The sequence below is a fragment of the Rattus norvegicus genome, chromosome 1 (genome assembly GCF_036323735.1).
Source record: "Rattus norvegicus strain BN/NHsdMcwi chromosome 1, GRCr8, whole genome shotgun sequence".
Taxonomy (NCBI): domain Eukaryota; kingdom Metazoa; phylum Chordata; class Mammalia; order Rodentia; family Muridae; genus Rattus; species Rattus norvegicus.
Genome location: NC_086019.1, coordinates 127681256 through 127699467, shown reverse-complemented (window position 1 = coordinate 127699467; position 18212 = coordinate 127681256). Strand labels below are relative to the sequence as shown.

At 51.1% G+C, this 18212-nt stretch overlaps 1 protein-coding gene across 14 annotated transcripts in view; it reads right to left on the bottom strand.

Annotated features, from left to right (window-relative positions):
• Window positions 1-1343: 1343 nt before the first annotated feature.
• Window positions 1344-18212, bottom strand: part of Apba2 (amyloid beta precursor protein binding family A member 2) — a 233099-nt gene continuing 216230 nt past the window's right edge. For 13 of the 14 annotated variants that reach the window (XM_039092566.2, XM_063275521.1, XM_063275507.1 and 10 more), the window contains 7 exons: window positions 17735-17821; window positions 15637-15822; window positions 12114-12293; window positions 10910-11122; window positions 9716-9835; window positions 4660-4800; window positions 1347-2814 (listed from right to left, as the gene is read on the bottom strand). In XM_039092566.2, the coding sequence (XP_038948494.1) occupies window positions 2743-2814; window positions 4660-4800; window positions 9716-9835; window positions 10910-11122; window positions 12114-12293; window positions 15637-15822; window positions 17735-17821 (999 nt within the window). In that variant the 3' untranslated portion in view covers window positions 1347-2742. Of the gene's footprint in view, window positions 2815-4659; window positions 4801-9715; window positions 9836-10909; window positions 11123-12113; window positions 12294-15636; window positions 15823-17734; window positions 17822-18212 lie in introns of all 14 variants that reach the window. The other variant, NM_031780.2, reaches the window with a different exon arrangement.

Genomic DNA, 18212 nt, shown 5'->3' with positions numbered 1-18212 from the left:
TCAAGGTACCTGGAAGGTGGTACTTATTCCAAAGTCTTCCATGTAAGGCCCTGAGCTATGTGGACCAGGGACTGGGAGATGGCTCGGTGGGTAAAGCGCTCACTGGGCAAGCATGAGGATCTGAGGTTGGATTCTAAGAAGGAAGGGAGGTACACACTGTAGCTCCAGTGCTGGGGCAGGCAAGGACAGGCTGGTCTCGGGCTCACTGGATAGCTGGGACAGCTGCTACAGCAAGCCCCTGGTTCTGTAAAAGACTGCCTCAAAAAATAAGATGGGACGTGACCGAGGAAGACACTCCACGTGTGCACCAATGGTCACATGCCTGCACACGGGTGAAAACACATGCACACACTGTACATGCTGTACACCAGGCAATAGACATTGTGCCCTCCTATCCTCTCTGACTGTGCGTCTTCTCTTTGGAGTGGGGCACATGCTCGTCTAGGACACGCAGGGGCATTCCGTGGGCCTAGCAACAGGGACCAGCTCCTCGGCTGTCTTGCTTTCACCTCCGGGACTGCTCATTCCATTCTGCAAGAATGCCGGCGAGCCATTTGGATACCGGTTTCTGAACCTTGGCGAAGTGAAGCGTTTTTCTTTGCTCTCAGTTCTAACATCTTCGGGGAGTAAGGCTACAGACTTGGAGACCTCTGTGCTGCATTTCTGATGGCATTTCCCAGGGCACTGTTTGAGGCCAGGGTTCCTAGTGAAAGGCTGTTTCTCACCTGCTCCTGATGGCGAGGAGTGACATGGGTCAGGCCCCTCAGAGGGTTCCTCAGAGTCACGAGCAATGAAAACACCTGGCCAACAGCTCGAGGGTATGTTCTGCTGTGGGGGGCCAAAGAGGAGAATCCTGCCCAGGTCCCCCGTCTCGACCTCCAGAAACAATCCCAAGCTCACCCGGTTCCTTCCTCCTGTCATGTCCTCACGTAGCAAGGTACAGAACGGCAGACGCCCTGCCAACACTCTACAGGTATGGATCCCAATGGTCTGGAGAAAGGCCAGGGGTGTGGGCCAACATCCTTTAACATGCTCACACACATTTCTGAGGTAACCTAGATCTAGAGAAACCTAGGTCTCCATTGCTTTTATTTAGTCAAACCACAGCCATCTCTTGGGTGCAGCAGGTGAGTAGAGAGACCTGGAGCTGGCCTGACATCATCAGTGACTCCTGGTGGGTTTAACGCTTGCCCTCGTGTCCACCTGCGTGGGAGCTGCTATGGTTCCAGACCAGGAAGGGGTGCTGTTACCGCAGGACAGACTCCCAGAGCACGGTCCAAACTGTGGAAATGAGAGGCCCACAGAGCGTGTACTGCCCTGCTGACAAATGAGGCACACAGAAGTGCTTTTGATCATGACTTCAGGTTTATTAGCAATATGCACGAAGTCTTCCTAGGGTCAGCTGCATGCAACACACAGGTTATTCCTCGAGTACAGTAATCCTAAATCTTTAGTTACTGTGTGGTAAGGCTTCTTAAGTCACAGTGTATTCTTCAAGGCTTGAGCCAAAAAAAGAGGCTGCCAGACAAAATGACGTCAGTTAACATTGATCTCTAACGCGCTGAGCCAGCCACTGCGTTCCTTGGTCTATAACCACTAACACTGCTCTGGGAGTGATGGCGGAGCAGCTCACTTGACACGTAATTTGCACTCTTGCTGGTCCCTTCTGGAAGGGTAGAGGTGGGGTTTTCTGGTGTGGGCTTCCTTTGTTGGGGACAGAGGGGTGTGTGTGTGTGTGTGTGTGTGTGTGTGTGTGTACATATGTGTAGGTAGAGTTTTGTTGTTGCTATTTAAATAGGAACATTTCCCATGCCTCTGCCTTTGTCCCCAGCAGGACGTTGCCCCCTAACAGGAAGCCCTGTGGTGGAGAAGGAGTCAGTCAAGGTAAGGATGCCCAGGGAAGTTCACAGGGTCTCAGGGGTCTCAGAACAGGCTAGGACAGGAGAAGCAGCAGTGGTCACAGATTGTCAGAAAACCTAAACATCCAGAGAATGGCTTGCCAAGGTCAAAGTCCAAACAGTATTTGTTGCTAAATAAATATGGAGTTTTGACATCGTGACCATGATTTTTTATTTAACTTGGGAGCATCCCCTTGCTGCGTAAATACTTACAATCAATCACACGTTCCCACACGGCACAAGTCTCAGCCTGGGAGCCAGGCTGCCCCCTGTGCCTGTGTAGAGGAGGCAAGGCCAGCACATGGGGGCCCTTTTAGGACACCACTGGACCCCAGGTGTCCCAGCCAAGGGCAGAAAAGGCTGCAGCTGCATCACAGAGGGCTCCCTTCACAGCCACACAGATGTGCGGGCGGGGTGGGCGCCACATTCACATTCCATAGCCTCAGGGAGTAGAGACACAGCACACCACACATAGAACTACCTGTGAGCACCCTTCATCAGCCGCAATGAAAATATGGCAGAAGACTGGTAAGTTTTACAAAGGATTGTCCTGTGACTCCCCTTCAGTAAGGACATAGCTTTTTTTTTTCCCTTTTCTTTTTTTAGCAAAACCCAAAACAAAATAAAACAAACAAACAAAAAAAAAACCCCAAACCAACCAACCAAACAAACAAAAAAAAAACCTAGGTGACAAGGACACACCCTTGGGGGTGGGGAGGGGGGAGAGCCAGAGTTCTTGGTTGGGCTGCGGGGTCAGGGGTCAGGGCTTTGTCCTGGCTTCTGGCTCCTCTGGGCCCAGGTGGGTCTGCCTGGAGTCCCTGCTCCTTGGCGAGGCAGGGTGTACCTAGATGTACAGCGGTGTCTCCTGGCCTGTGAGGAGCCTGAACATGGCTGCAGGCATGGTCTTCATGTGAATCTGCAAACAGAGAGGGAAGGCTGAGCCGGCCGCCACTTCTTAATCAAGCGGAGACATCAGAAATGAAAACAGCTCGGAGAGGCTCTCACAGTGAGCAGGCTACCGTGGAAGGGTGGGACCCTCTCCGACACAGGGTTTCATACACTGTGTCACACCCTTTACACCCATCTCAATGAACCATTAGACTTCCGATGGTGACTGGACACAGGCCCCTCACCCCAGAGCAGCAAGGAATGTGCTGTGCTTCTGAGAGGGGAGCGCACCGACCCTGGATGAGGCCAGAGTGCAGGCCAGCAAAGAGCTGAAAAGACAGGTGCCCCTCAGCTAACAAAGAACTCTCAACCGCCCAGCTGCCCTTGCTGGTTCCACATGGGCTGAGCACACCACCAGCCTGCCACGGGATTGCTTCCTGGGTGGTGGGAGGTAAAAGATACTGAGCCTCTGGAAGCAAACAGCAGGGAGCTTTGATCTCTCCTGCCCCACCCCTCATAATGGCTGTGCCCCTGGACTCTGTGCTGTGCTCCTGGAAGAAGCTGCCAGGGTCTCAGCTGCCCTCAGGTCCGTTTCCAGCCCAGACTGGACTCTGCAGAGCTCATACAGGCGAAATGTGCAGATGTGTGCTTGGTCAGCTCCTCCACAATCCCAGGACAGCTTTTCCCTCAGAAGCTTCATTCTCCATAATTCTTCAATTAAACCCTACCCCACCCACAACCCACGGGATGTCTCAGAACAGTGACTTATTCTCCAAAGGAGCTTGGGCTTGGTGGGAAACACAGGCAGACACCCAGGTCGGGGTGGGTGCAGCTTCGGCCCACAGGCTGAAGGGAGTCTGCCACACTCCCTCACCTTGCTGTTTCCTCAGTTATCAATTAATCTAAGGCCTGAGGCAGTAGAATCATTTCTTGGGGTCCCCGGCCCACTCCCCCACAGGATCGATTTCTTTAGGTGTGAGACTGATTACTCCGAGGGCAGTCATTTCTGAATGGCTACTTAGGAAAATTGGATTTTCCTTTCTTGGAAGCCATTAGTTAGAAGCGGCCAATGCCCCCCTCCTGTCCCCTCCCTTTGAGTCAGCCATCATGGCTGCCAGTCCAAAGAATGCACTTCTCCCATCCCACCTCCCACCCTAATCCCCCCAAACCCCACCCTGGTATGTCAAAAGATGCTGACTTGGTCAGTGTGGCCCCAAGAGAGGTGATTTAAGGGGCATGAATCAGGATCCCCTGAGGAAATAGGAACTCACACCTTTCCCTGCCCACAGGAAATGGGAGCCCTGACCACCCACTCTGAATGAGCACCAAGTGGCCACCAGAGGGAGTCTGGCAGCCCTGCAGGGACCACGAAAGAATACCAGGAAAACATCAGCTGGTACACCACATCACCAGCTCGTGCCTCTCCAGCTCAGGGCCAGCCTCACCCTCTGTGCTAGCACTCACACTTTCTCACTCCCACACTCACACCCACAGCCCCATACACATGGGTATGTGGACTGCTGTGCGCACACTCTCACACTGAGATGTAGGCATCATGAACATACACAGCGCCTGCAAATTTCTAAATGCACACACACACACACACACACACACACACACACACACACACACACACACACACCTTCAATCCCTTCATACCATAAACTTCGCCCATACTGGTAAGTCTCCTGTCTGTGTACCGCTGCATCACCCAGGTTAGCCTACTCACCTGTTAGATCCTTGTGGACAGCTATACCCCTCCATGGAGACCCCGACCATTCTCTTGCTGGGATGGAAATGACCCAAGAAGGGCTGAACTAGAAAACAGGAGCCCAAACAGCCCTGGACTTCAGGGGCAGACCAGCAGTCTTACCTCTCCAACTGAGTTAGACAGAGCCTGGACTATCTTCTCGTGGGCTGTGGCTACCACACTCTGTCCGTTGATCTCGATGATACGGTGGCCGACTCGGACACCACCTCGCTCTGCAATACCCCCTCTCATGAGGCTGCAAATCTACGGGGACAAGTGACGTCAGCACACACATTCCCACGCACCCTGACCCATCCCACCACGTCCCGCCGATGGGGGAAGATCCCAGCATTTCAGTCCGTGACACGTGAGCGGGGACAACTGTGAGGTAGCATATGGCCTTAAGAAGAGGAGCCAGCACCATTGTGTGAGTGTCAGACTGCCAAGGTGGAGCAGAGAGCTTCTTCCTGGGACTGCCTACCGTGAGATTTCTCCACCAGCTACGCTCCGGTGTTCTTTCTGAGGAACCTCACAGAGACTGGGATGGTAAACTCTTAAGGAACAACGAGAGTTTGGCAAAGTGACGCTGAGCCAGAAAGCTGTATCCATTCACTCACAAAACTCATTAAAAACCAAGACATGAGAAAAATGGCATCCAGAGAGGCCAGGGAGAAGAGGGAGAGATTTATGCACAGGGAAGAAAGGCACTGGGCCTCACACATCCCAGAAAACATGGTTGTTAGTCAGGTTAAAAAGGCTGGAGGAGAAGCCATCATAGAGAAGCTACAGTCAGACCTAAGGGTCTCTCGTGAGCCTATCCCCCAACCTCAGACACCCTGGCCTGCAGGAGTGAGCTCCTGGGAGCACTTGCTAGCCACCCAGGCATCTGGGGACAGTACTCCCACACCCCCTGTCCTGGCTATTCTTGGTCGTCAACTTGACTACATCTGGAATAAACTAAAACCGAAGTGGCTGGGCATGCCTATGAGGGATTTTTCTTCATTGAATTATTTGAATTGGGAAGACCTGGCCCAAATCTAGATCTTTTGATGTGGGAGGATCACCTTAAATCTGAGCCACACCCTCTGGTGGCAGCCTCTAGAGAAGGCCTGGAAGAAGGAAACTTGCTCTCTGCCTGCTTGCCCTCACTTTCCCTGGGAAGTTCACCCCTTCACTGTGTTAGATTCCTTCCTCATGATTCCAGCATTCCAGTATAAGCTGAAGTCCAGCTGAGACATCCAGCATCGTGGACTAAACAAGTACTGGATTCTTGAAATTTCCATTCAGAGGTAGCCATTGTTGGAATAGTCAGACCATAAGCTGTCAGCCACTCTAATAAATACATACATACGTAATGCATACATATGTGTGTACATACTAATTAGAATATATGTGATAGAGAATATGTTATACACACATACACACATATTATGTATACATATGCATATATATGTATGTATATATATGTTGTGGATTGCCCTGGAGCTGTTTATATTTTGATGCTAATTCTGCTTCCCTAAGAAGGGCTGTCTAGTCATGTACCTAGTACTCAGGTGACTTCATCAGAACCTTCTTTCCATTTTAACTTATAAAATAAAGGCGAGAGCTGGTGATCGGGCAGGGGAAGAGAAGGTGGAGCTGAAGAGTTGAGGAGAGAGGGGGAGAGGAGAGAGAGGGGGTCAATGGAAGAGGAGAGGGTGGAAGGAAGATGGAGCTGAAGCGTGTGGCATGGAGAAACCACAAGTTATAAGGGATCTCCTAGCTGGGGAATAGAGTACTGCAGTGGTAAATCTGCCCAATCTAGGTACACAGCTTGTATTCAAGTTAACTGAGATGTGCGGGCTTATTTGGGTTGGAGAGGTTACTGCAATATATATGCTTCTCTAGAGAGGTTACTGCAATATATATATTTCTCTAGAGAACCCAGACCAATATATCTCCCTAGTGTTACTCTAGCACCCCAAGCCAGGGTCACATCTCACTGGCTGGGTCTGAAGACAGTAAGACTGGTCCAGAGGTATCAATAGTCCCCTGCCAAGTTGGAGAGTCCAGGTGGGCTGACCCCTAGTGCTTCAGGGCCTACATCTCATATGAGAGCTTCTGTGGCTGGTACTTTCTCAGTCTGACGACATTAACAGTCCAGCTAATGTCTCATGGTTTTATGACATTTTACAGGTCTTCAGATTTAAAGGTAGGAAGCTATGACACAGGGTCAAGCACCCTAAAAGATCAGATGCCTGCAGAAGACATGGGTGCAAGTGCTGGGAGGAGCCAGGCTGTCTTCCTCATTTATACATGACCTTGCCTTATTGACAACTCTCCTTGGGACCCAAGGGTGAGCCCCAAGTCCCAGTCAGAAATGTGCCTACTGTTTGGTAATGGCTCACCCTGTATCAAAGCACTAAGTTCAGGGCTTCCTCATCCAACCTCTGCTTGGCCACGTCCATAGTCAACTCTCATCTCCCTCATCGCCCACACAACCAGAGAAGCTTAAGCCTACTGCCACAGGCTGCCTCTGGCAGCCCATGCCTCTTGTAGTCATTTCTTTTGTGGGCTTTGAGTAGTTCCCAAAGCAAGGGGAGAAGGGAGCCTGATGTGATACCCACAGTTTGACCCTCTCAGTTCTTAGGATCCTCCCTTCCTGGAAGGAGGCATGTGTCTTGGCTGGGACATGAAAGAATATTGATGTCACAGCCCAGGGACACTGCCTGTGTCAGGCCACCGGGAGTGAGTCCAATTACCATTCGAGATCCTAGATACTAAGTGATGAGGATCCAGAAGAGCTGTCAGAGCATGAGGGACAGCCTGTACTCACCACTGCCTAAGAAGCTGGGGCCAGCTCTGTCCCACCAGGGCTCTTCTTACCAGACTGCCTACACTAGACGCAAGCATTAATCATTGACTTGAGTCTTTTTCCAAAGTGAGGTAAGGATATTTTGTGATAATAACAACAGGTTCTTTGAAGATCTTGAACAAGGTGTTGCAGGGTGGTTCGAGGATGTTACTTTGTTACAATTCCTTGCGGACAGTGACTTTTGGAAACTAGAGAAAAAGGATCAAGGGGGAAAGAAGGCAAAGAGGCTTGTGCCTTAGTAGGGTGTCTGCTGGGAGGTAGACTCCGGCTGTGGATTACAAGGCTTTGGGAATATGGAAGCAAGGAAGGGGAACAGGAGACGCCTGAGACGCCTGAGGGAGCTGTCACATACATGGTGCTGTTGGCTCTCAAAAAAAAAAAAAAAAAAAAAACACCCAAAAACAAAAAACCACAAGGCCCCCACTGTAGGGGCCTCTGCATGCTCTAACAGCTCGGTATGCACTCTAGGGAGCCTCCAAGCTGAAAAATTCTTGACTCCTTGGAAGATATCATGGGAAGAGAAAGGGGGCTCCATATGGAAATAGCCTTAATTGGGTCATCTGGGGCCCGTCTGCAAACTAATGCTTTCTACTTGGAGTGGATGAGGCTGCCAATGGAAAAAGCACTTATGCAAAACCAGCTCTGAGGTAGGCAGGCTTCTCCAGGAGACTCAGAGTGCATAAGGGGATGAGCGGATGCTCCCTTCAGCTCAGTGGTGGGCAGGGGGGTAGGGGGGTGGGTGGGTAGGGGGGTGGTCAGCCACTGGTGTGGCTGATGGAAGGACCTAAAGCCTTACAGGTAACTGAAATCTTAAGTCCTAGAGAGAAACATATCAGTCCTCTTATACCAGTCCCACATGTCCCCTAATCTATGTGTGTCCTCCACTGATACCCCAACATCCACTCACAGCCAAAGCAGGGCCTTCATGAGTTTTGATCATTTCTTAGCCAGGAAAACTGGGAGGGTGGGACTCAGTGGCAGGTAGGGCTGGGTGCCTACTGGACGTCCCAGAGTTTCAGTCTCACTTGACCGGGTCCTCATCATCACTACTAATTCAAACCCCGAGTAAGGTCCTGCCTCACCTTAAAACCTGCATGCCCACGACCTTTGGAGGCTAACAACAATTTGTACTCAAATTTATACATTTCCATCAACTCCAAACCCTTCAGAACCAGGCTTCTGAACTCTGTACCCCACATTTCCAACACCCACACCTCACTGTCCTCAACTGGCTACCCTCCATCCCACGGGCCTCCTCTGGGAGGAGAGTGTTGCAGGCCCTTTATACCTCCAGACCCCATCCCCACTCCTATCCCCCGCCAACATACACAGCTTGCCTTCTGCTCTGTCCCCTGAAGAAGGGCTCATGTCGCACCTGGCCTGCTACAGGGTCTTCCTTCTGTCCTGACTCCTCTTAATTTACCCCCTACAGCTCAATGCAGTCCCTTCCCCCTACTTGTTAGCGCATGTTGTACACAGGCATCCTTGCAGGCTATGTGACCCAAAGGAAAAGCAACCTGGACCTCAGACCTGTGACACGTCCCAGGCTCTGCAACCCCACAGCAAAGAGTGAAGACAATTCTCTCACGGGCGGTTGTCTTTCTAGAATGCTCCCCTGCTGTTTTTTCTTCAGGGCTGTTGGAGAGCACCCCCATCACCCTCTCTTCCTTACAAACTCTGTCCTCTCTCTGTAGCACTCAGCACTGGTTTAAGCAAACAGGGCTCCCTTCTGTACTTATTCAGTGGTAGTAGTGAGGCCCTTCGGGACCTTTGCAGGAGGGAAACCAAGGAGCCAGAGTTCATGTTGGCTGAACAGGTCAGAGAAGGTAGAGAGGAAAAGAACATATGCTTAGGATAAGCCAAGCAGGTAGATGCTTGGCCCAGCATCCCTTCCTGTAGAAAGGCCTCCTGTGTCCTTAACGCCTGCCGCAGAACCAGACACGGAGCAGGTGTTTTACACATGTCTGCTGAATGAATGAACAAATGTCCTGAATGAATGAAACAATGAAGAGAGAAGGATGCGTTTGTTGACCATGGTGTATGTGATGCCAGCATGTGGCTGTCTGTGTCCAGGCTACAACAGCTAGCAAGCCTTGCCAAGACCCCTTGCAAGTACGAACTGGATGAGAATAATCCTCAAGAGAAAATGGTCTGGGTTTAAGGGATCCCAGTCACACCCTGGCTCTTGGTCAGCATGCCCCATCTACTGGGGCTGAATGCTGGCCTAGAGAGCTCTCTGTAGGCAGAATAGCACTCCAGCCTTCAGTGCCCAGTCCCTACACGTGGGGTGGGTAGCCCAGGCAGGGAGTGTGGGGGTAGACTCACGATTCCATTTTGCACGCTGAAACCCAGCTGGTACTTGAGATCTGGACGTTTGATGAGGACTGTGGTGACTGGGGGACAGCTGACGATGTTGAGCTTTACCTGTGTTTGGTTCTTCAGGCCCTGCGGAACATGGAAGCAAGTCATTAGCTGGGCCCTAGTTTTCTCTGGGAGCACGCTAAGTAAAACGGAGGGGTTGAATGCCAGGGTCACACTCAGGGGCCTGGAAGGGGCTGTCACCAGATTCTACGCAAAAGAACTCTCTCAGTGTCTAACCAAATGTCCCCCTCTTGGGAGACATCCAAGAGGAACATTCCTGCTCAGTGAGACCCTGAGGAGTTGCTGGGGACTCAGGAGCTACAACAAGACAGGCAAGCTAGGAGCCAAGAGGAACCACAGGCTCTAGAGCAGACATGTCCTTCCCAGCAACCCAGGCCACAGTGGCTTGGCCTTTCATGGCCATAATTTAAACGTACTCAGAGACGGACATACATACAGGGCTCCCAGGAAACACAGCACAGCAAAAGCTAGGCTGGGCCTGTATATATGTCCTATTGGAAAGAAGCTTCTCCAGATAGGCTCCTAAAGCCCCTTCGTGTCACATTCTAGTCTTTGGAAAAGTCCCTTATGTTGGAAGAACAGTGGGACTTAACTCAGTTGCCACTACAAAGGGTGGGAGAAGACAAGGCTCACGGCGCTGTCACCAATATCAACACCAGCTGCCTTGAGTCTTGAACTAGGCAGTACGAAGACCTGACCCCACCTCCTTATGTTCCCTTTGCCTCAATACCTCCCAAAGACCCCAACCCACAGGCCAGGTAGTCAGAAAGAAAGCCACCCTCCCAGTACCTTGTCCATATAACACAGCTTCCAGGCTGCCATGACTTAGCACCTAGAAGTGTCTCCTGAAGGGTAGCCTCAGAATACCCCAGGCACAGCACACTGAGTCATCACTCTACTTACAGAGGTCCGAGGCACCTTGCCCAGAGTGAGATGATGACAGTCCCCTCTTCCCATGCTGGGGGAGTTTGGGTCTTCCTCTGACTTCAGGTATGTGCTAGTCTTAGGATCGGCTGACTGTGATGGACCCCCTTAGCGGGAGGGGAAATCTCTCTGGGCTCCAGTGTCAAGTGAGGGTTATGGATCAAGTGAGGTAGGGCTGAGGAGACCACCACCACGGTACCCCAGAACACCCACCTTGATGATACCCTGGCAGGTAGCGAGGGGCAGCCCCACCAGGCTGGTGCCATTGATGGACATGATCTGGTCGCCAATGCTCAGCTTCCCCGAGCGAGCTGCTGGGCCGCCGTTCATCATGTTCGCCAGGATCACAGTGGGCAGGATGGAGCCCCAGCCTGACTCCACGACCACCACACCCAAAATCTCACCCTTGTGCTTCTCCAGCTGCAGCTGTGGGGTGGGGGGTGGGGAAGGGACAGTGAGAAGGCCCACTTGTGGCCAAGCACAGGGAAAGACTTGATGAGATTTGGTCCTATGGTTCCTGTTCTGCCCTCAGGCAGAGGCCAGTTTACCTCTGTTAAGAAAGGTTTGGGTCTGAGAGGACTACCCTTCCTCTGGACCTTCCCTGCTCTGGCTTCCAACAGTATCCGGGACTCAGGAGGATTCTGGGAAATGAGAAGTAGAGTCCCCTCTCCTGCCACACTCAGCAGGAGGGCAGGACGCAAATGTAGCTCTGAGGCCCTGGAGCTCTCCCACCCACCAAACCCCATGAGGCCAGAGGATGGCTCTCTAGTGCCTGCTCTCATCTCCAAAGTCCTACACTTTTTCTTTGCTTTAAAAAAAAAAGCAATCTGCCACACAGTCAAGGAGCCAGGATCAGGCATGCACTCAACAAGGATCCAGGATAATTCGTTCACTCGCTCCTCTAACAGACACTTGGAAGCATTCATTAATTCTCTCAGGAGCTCACCCACTCATTCCAAAGCCTCCAGGGAAGGCTTCTGGGATCTGCTCCGGACTCTGCAACCAGCATTTTCAGAATTTCCCTTGCCAGGCTCCCTACTTAAAAGATGACTCCCATGTGCTTTTCAGAAATATCTCCATGTGCCAAGCCCAGTGGACGGTGGCAACAACATTAAAAGGCACGTTTTCAGGGTTCTTGTAACTGATTGGAATCTGTCTCTATAGCAAGTATATCATCTCCATCTAAGTGCCTATCTCCAAGGCAGGACCAGGACATACCCCAAGGGTCCCCGCCCTGGACACACACTGGTGTAAGGAAGGAAGCCTCGCTCACAGTTTTGCCTGGTGAGCTGAGCTGAGGAGGCACTGAGGTAGCCTCCACGTCCAAGCCGCCTGGCCCATGTCTGAGGGGAGGGGTTTGTTTTGGAGAGCAGTGTCCAGAAGAGGAGGTTTTGGAGACCCCAGCGATGTGGCTTACCTCCTTGCAGTTCTCCGAGTTTGAGAAGTGGATAAGGTCATCATTATACATCTCCTGGGTATTTATGATATCACTGTATTCCTTCTGGCTCAGGTCCTCAGGGTTGATGCCGTTGGCCCTCAGGAACTCCTGGTAGGCCACACTGAAGGCCTGCCCAATTGACTGGGCTATCAGCTGGGCCTGTGGGAAGGAAGGAAGGTGTGCTAGACCCAAGCATGGACACACAGAATCTACTAGGGGCCCACAAGCCTTCAAAAGTGTCCTCGTTTGGGCTTAAAAGACTGAGGGACTGACTGAAGGAGTCACTCTGAGCTCTAGGCTGACGAAAATGGTCTGCCATTCTTGGGCCACCATGATGAGCCTCTCTGCTGTTCCTGCTACTTCGTGTCCAGACACGGAAACAAAGCAAGGTGGTTTTTTTTTTTTTTTTTAAATCACAGAAAATGGTGAAGTGGAAGTATTTGCTAAATACCAGACTTTAATGCTTTAATTAGAAACTGTAACATTTTTATTCCTATTTTGTTCTAAAAAATAAAAATAGAGTTGAGGTCCCACTGCAGCCCCAGAAGTGTCACATACATGGTTAACTGTCCATTTTCTCTCTCTCCAGAATGATAAAATTCAAATAGATGGAGGCTGGTGTGTGTACCACATTGCTACAGTACAGAAGGGTGTGCCAAGCTGAGGGCCACAAGAGGCATGTCATTGGGGGCATTACTCATTTCTTTGCCGCAGAAAGAAGCCTATGGAGGCCTGGGCACAGATGAGAGACAGCAGGGCCTTCCCACCTTCAGTGTAAACGGGACACTGGGCAAGCTCTAAGATGGACATCTCCTGGACCACACCAGACATGCTCCGAGCTGTGCAGCCTTAGGAAGGCACGGGACTTTTGGGAACTTCTCGGTGCATAGCAAAACAAACATTCCCTTCCTCCTTCCCTTCCCAACCCCCTTGCTGTTTGAGCTCCACTCAGTCCACGTCCTCCCTCCTCCGTTGTACCTGCCATTGAGGGGCCTCTGCAGGGTAACCCTGAAAAACCTTGGTTTGGTATGGTCTGAGATGGGAGGGGCTGGCTTCAATTCTTTTCTCCCTCTGTACAATACGTGATTTAAGTGCTTCCAAATGAACAAGCCCATCTGAAAATCAAGCTGCGCTGGATCACATCCTTGCATTCGGGGCCTTGCTTTCAGTATGGACTGAATTTAAGTTGAACTGCCTACCCAAACCAGGCCGGGAGCAGCTCTGAGGAAGGATGCTACAATGTTGCTCTTCCCACATCTGCACGTTAGCAGTGGGAGGACCCATCAACCACTAGGTGGCGCTGCGGGCTCAGATAAGGAAAGGAACTGATGCGGGAGCATTTGTGGGTCTCTGATAAACCTGCAAAGTAGGAAGTGAAGGTCTTAGAGAAGGGCCAGGGATGGGAGGGCCTGCCCTGTCTAACATCTCGGTGCTCCAGCCACCAAATCCTTATGTCTCAGCCTGGGAAAGGTGGAATGACCGCATCAGATGACTTTACCAAAAAAGCTCCAGACTGGGTTTTTCCAAGACCCACTTCCCATCCTCCAACCCACTCTTCTTGCTATATTATGCCTCCTCTATGGAATGCCTGGGAGACTTAAGTCAGCTACACACTTTAGAATGATCACTGTCTTCAAGAACAATCCACACGGAGCTGTGGAGTTTGTGCTGCCTGCTGTCCCCTGCTTTCCCCTTTTGTCCCGATCTTCCCTACCTCCCCTTACTGTCCCCACCTGCTCTTACTGTCCCCACATCTCCTGCTGCCTTCCCACCCTACCTCTTGCCCTTGTGTCCTTGTTTCCCTCCTGCTGGGACATGAGCCAACTCACAGGGCTCACAAGTTGAGGCACAACCTCGGCCCATCCGACAGGGGTTCCTTGCTTGTTCCAGCCCACAGCCAGGCCTGTGGGCATGGGCTGCTAAAGACCTCAGGTGACCTGAGGGGAAGGTGCAGGGGCCTTGGTACCTGGTGGTCTCCTGCAGGTGGGCTCAAGGTCCTAGAGCAGTCAGGAGGAGATCCTGCCTAGTACTCTCCCTAGCTCTGTCATCCACTCTTGCTTTGTCCCCAGAGCACTGAGCTTTACCTTACAGAGGGCTATGCAGGACTCAGCAGGACAAGGCTACCATCACGTCCTCTCTCTGAGCAGCTGCTGTGGGGTGCCTGACATTGACCGAGCAGTTTTCCCTCACTCCTTCACGGCTATGGAACTTGGGTCCTACCCTCACTGTGCCCCAAAGATGTCTGTGCCAGCTGAAGCTGGGCTCTTCCACAATCTGCACATGAGCCTTACTTGCTGGTTCTTGCTTGCTCTCCTTGCCTCTTGACATCTACCGCACTGGTTCTCTAAGACATCCCCAAACTCTCAACGACACAAACGTGTCTGTCTACCTGTCCACAGATCTCCATGCAATGGTGGGAACTGTAGGACTGTTCACAGACTGGTAGGTCTGTACAGGAAAATAAAAGGAACTATAAAACGCTCCGACTCGCTTTCAACTGATGCCTTAGAAAAAAGGTAACAGCTGTCATGCACGGTTTTGAACCTTGTCTTCAGATAAAGTTTCTATACTGGATTTCAAATCATGAAATATATGGATCTACACTGGGGCTTGTGAGTCCTCCTGTGACCAAGCATGCCTTAGCCCCACGGGAGATGGCTGCTGCCACAGTATTGCACCACTGACAAAGGCTTGGGATGGCCTCTTCATAGAAGGAATAGGTCAACAGAGAAAAGATAACAGCCCGACTGCAGTCTTTCAGGAAAGCTCGAGAAAGGTCAGCCTTCAAGGACCTCAATCAAGATGCTGGAGCTCCCCACCCCACCCCTACCCGTACCCCAAGGCCACCTCTAGTTTCTTTTCTATTAGAAACAAATATTTGTTTATTTTTGTTTGCTCGTTCTTTCTTTTTCTCTTTCCTTCCTTCCTCCTTTCCTCCCTCCCTCCCCCCCTCCTCCTCCCCCTCCTCTTCCTCCTCGTAGTTCTGGCTGGCAGACATGGTTACACTGTCTCAGCTTCTGAGGACCTAAGATTACAGCCTTCTTTCTACACCCCTAAGATGTCTTAGTGGATTGATGGTATTTAAAATTTCAAAATAAAATATTGTAACTTGTTACAGAGTAACAGTGTTATATGGCAAAGTGACACAGCAAAGGCAGAGTCCACCCAGCCTTGGAGCAAGTGCATCTTTCTGTGCAACCCTGGCATGTGAGCACGTGCATTTTAATAACAGAACTTAAGCAACGATGAACCCCATTTAAGGGGTGAGAGGCTGTATAGAATGCTTTCCCTGGTAATACAGTGGTTATGCATTTAACAGCTCTGGAAGCACCTCTCTCTGAAGGGAAATAAAACTGTTCACTCTATTTGGAGATGCAAGTGTGAGCTGAGGCACTGGTGCCTCTCCTGGGTTTGTCCCCTCGGGGTGGACTCTGGAGCTGAGTGGCTTGCTGGCTATTAGGGGAGGGGAAGTTCCTTCACCCAGGTCCTAGCCTTTACTTACATCCTCTGACTCGAACACGTGACAGATCATCTTGTACTGCTTCTTCCCTTCCTGGGCCCCAGGCGTGGTCTCGATGCAGTCCTGAGAGGCTGACCTGGGCATGCGGCGCCTGGCCATCAGAACCACGATGTTCCCAATGTCTGCAATGTAGGAGATGGTGCGCAAGGCATGGTCCATCATGGTTTCCTGTTGGGAGGAGGAGAGGCCCACATCAGGGAGCACAGAGAGTATTCACCACTAACAATCAGTCTGCTCTGGAGTTTTGTAACCTTGACCTTACTCACGGTTGGGGCCAGTTCACTCTACTGTGGAAGTCGGGGCTGTCCCACACACTGAAAGCTGGTAGTCATCCCTGGCCTCTACCCACTGGGATGCCAACACCAGAAATATCTCTCTGGTCATTGCCAAATGTCTTGAAGGGGATGGCATTTAAGTGGCGCTTGCTGAGAGAATCGCAGCTCTGGTAAACACAGTGTTTCATGACGGTCCTGGACAATGTGTTCTGTGTGATGTGGAGGTGAGGTTCTTCATCCTCAGAGAAGGAGCGGGCCTTGTGCTGAAGCCCATCTCCATCCCAATAACATAAAATGCTGTCACACAGGCTGGCTCTACACCCTCGCAGCTTTCCCGCATGGTGGCCTGTGATGAGTTTGTCACGAGTGAGGAGATGAAGTATCGAGCCAGCCTGCAGTCCTCGCTGAGTCTCCTTAGTAGTCCCTGGCTGGGCCCATAACTCTTGACGTCTTTTGTCACTTGGCAGAAATCTCCTTGGGCATCTTGCCCATGACCCCTTCCTAACAAGGCTACTCACGAAGGCTCTGAAAAGCTAATCAGTTGGTCTTTTTGTACCTTTGTTCTCCTGTCACAAAGGGAAATCTGGTGTTTCTGAGCGTCTGACCTCGGGAGCTCTTTTCTCTTGCACAGAATCTATCTCTCGTGGTGTGCAATGCATGCCTCTGTCTAGGCCAGAGGTTCTCAACCTTCCTAATGCTGTGGCCTTCTAATGCAGCTCCCCATGCTGTGGTGACCCCACCCCCCCCCAATGAAACAAAATCATTTTTGTTTTCACTTCATAACTGCAAGTTTGCTACTGTTATGAATCATAATATAAATATCTGATATGAAGGACATCTGATAGGCAACCCCTGTGACAGGGTCACCCGACTCCCAGAGAGGTCAGGACCCAGGCTGAGATCCATTGATCTAGTTGGTAATTTGGTTCTTGCTAAGGTTATATAGGGGTTCAGCATCCACAGCACAGGGATGGGGCAACAGCCCAGGGACAGTGGGGGGCTAGGTCTTGAGCATGAGTGACACTATCCACTAGCAAAAGCTTCCAAGTCACCCCTCGCTCTGGTTCCTCATGGACAGAAGTTGCCTGACACTGCGGTGGCCCCACCCCCTTGGCCATGCCTGGCCACATCCGCCTCTGCTCTCTTACAAGTTCCCACTCTCCAGCCAGTGTTCCAGTGCTCCATCCACACCAGTTTCCTGTTGACACCTCCTTCCAGTTCACTGTAAACTGTGACTGGAGTAAGCTTGCTGGTTATTGATGGCCAGGTTCTCAGAGTCTAGCGGGAAAGGGAGCAGGGAGGATGCAGAGTCCCGTTTCCTAGAACACCAGTCAGCAGTCGAAAGTGTGCTTCTATTTTAAATCACCAGTTTGTACTTTCCACATTGCAAGGAATGCTAGCAAGACCATCAGCTTCAGGATGAAAGGGATCCCAGCAAGTCTAGGGCAGCGTTTCTCAACCTGCAGGTTGCAACCCTTTCGGCAAACCTCTATCTCCAAAATCATTTACATTACGATTCATAACAGGAGCAAAATTAACAGGTATGAAGCGGCAACAAAATAACCGTAAGGTTGGGTGTCATACAACATGAGGGGATGTATTTAAAGGGCCGTAGCATCAGGAAGCTTGAGAACCAGTAGTCTAGCAAGTCACCTCCTGATCCCCTGACAGTGCCCTTTCCCCTGGGTGTAGAAGCACACTACTCTTGGGGACAGCTCTTCTGCAGCTAGATGGTTGCTCTCCTGAGGTCCCAGGTGTAGGGCTTGGCTATCATGACTCTGGACAGCTGTCTGTCAAGTGCTTACCTGTGTGTCAGCGTTTAAGACTTTGATCCTCTGGGTAGAAATGAAGAGGTCTACTTCTGTCAGTGTCTGAGCATCACCCTCAGAATTCTAAGAAAGAACAACACGTATGTTTACAACCCAAAGGTCCACCACAGTTCACTGCCTGACCCTCGGTGACCTGAGGTGACATGCAAGGAAACACTATTCCAAAATGGAGTAGCCACAGGAAGCCTGTAGGCTTGGTGAGGAGTCCCCTCTGAAGACTCAGAAGGGTCCCCTGGCTATTTCTTGCTGGATTCAGGGACTGTCACCACATGCCAGGCACATTCTTGAGGCTGGAGACTCTAGGAAATAGGGGAATGTTCTCAAAGAGGTTTGACTCAGGCCAAGCCCTTCCGTTTTGCTTAAATGTTCACAATCACATGGATGCCACGGTCAGGCCTTCCAAAAACTACGAGAGATGGACAGGACCCTGACGGAGCATCAACGGACAGAGACA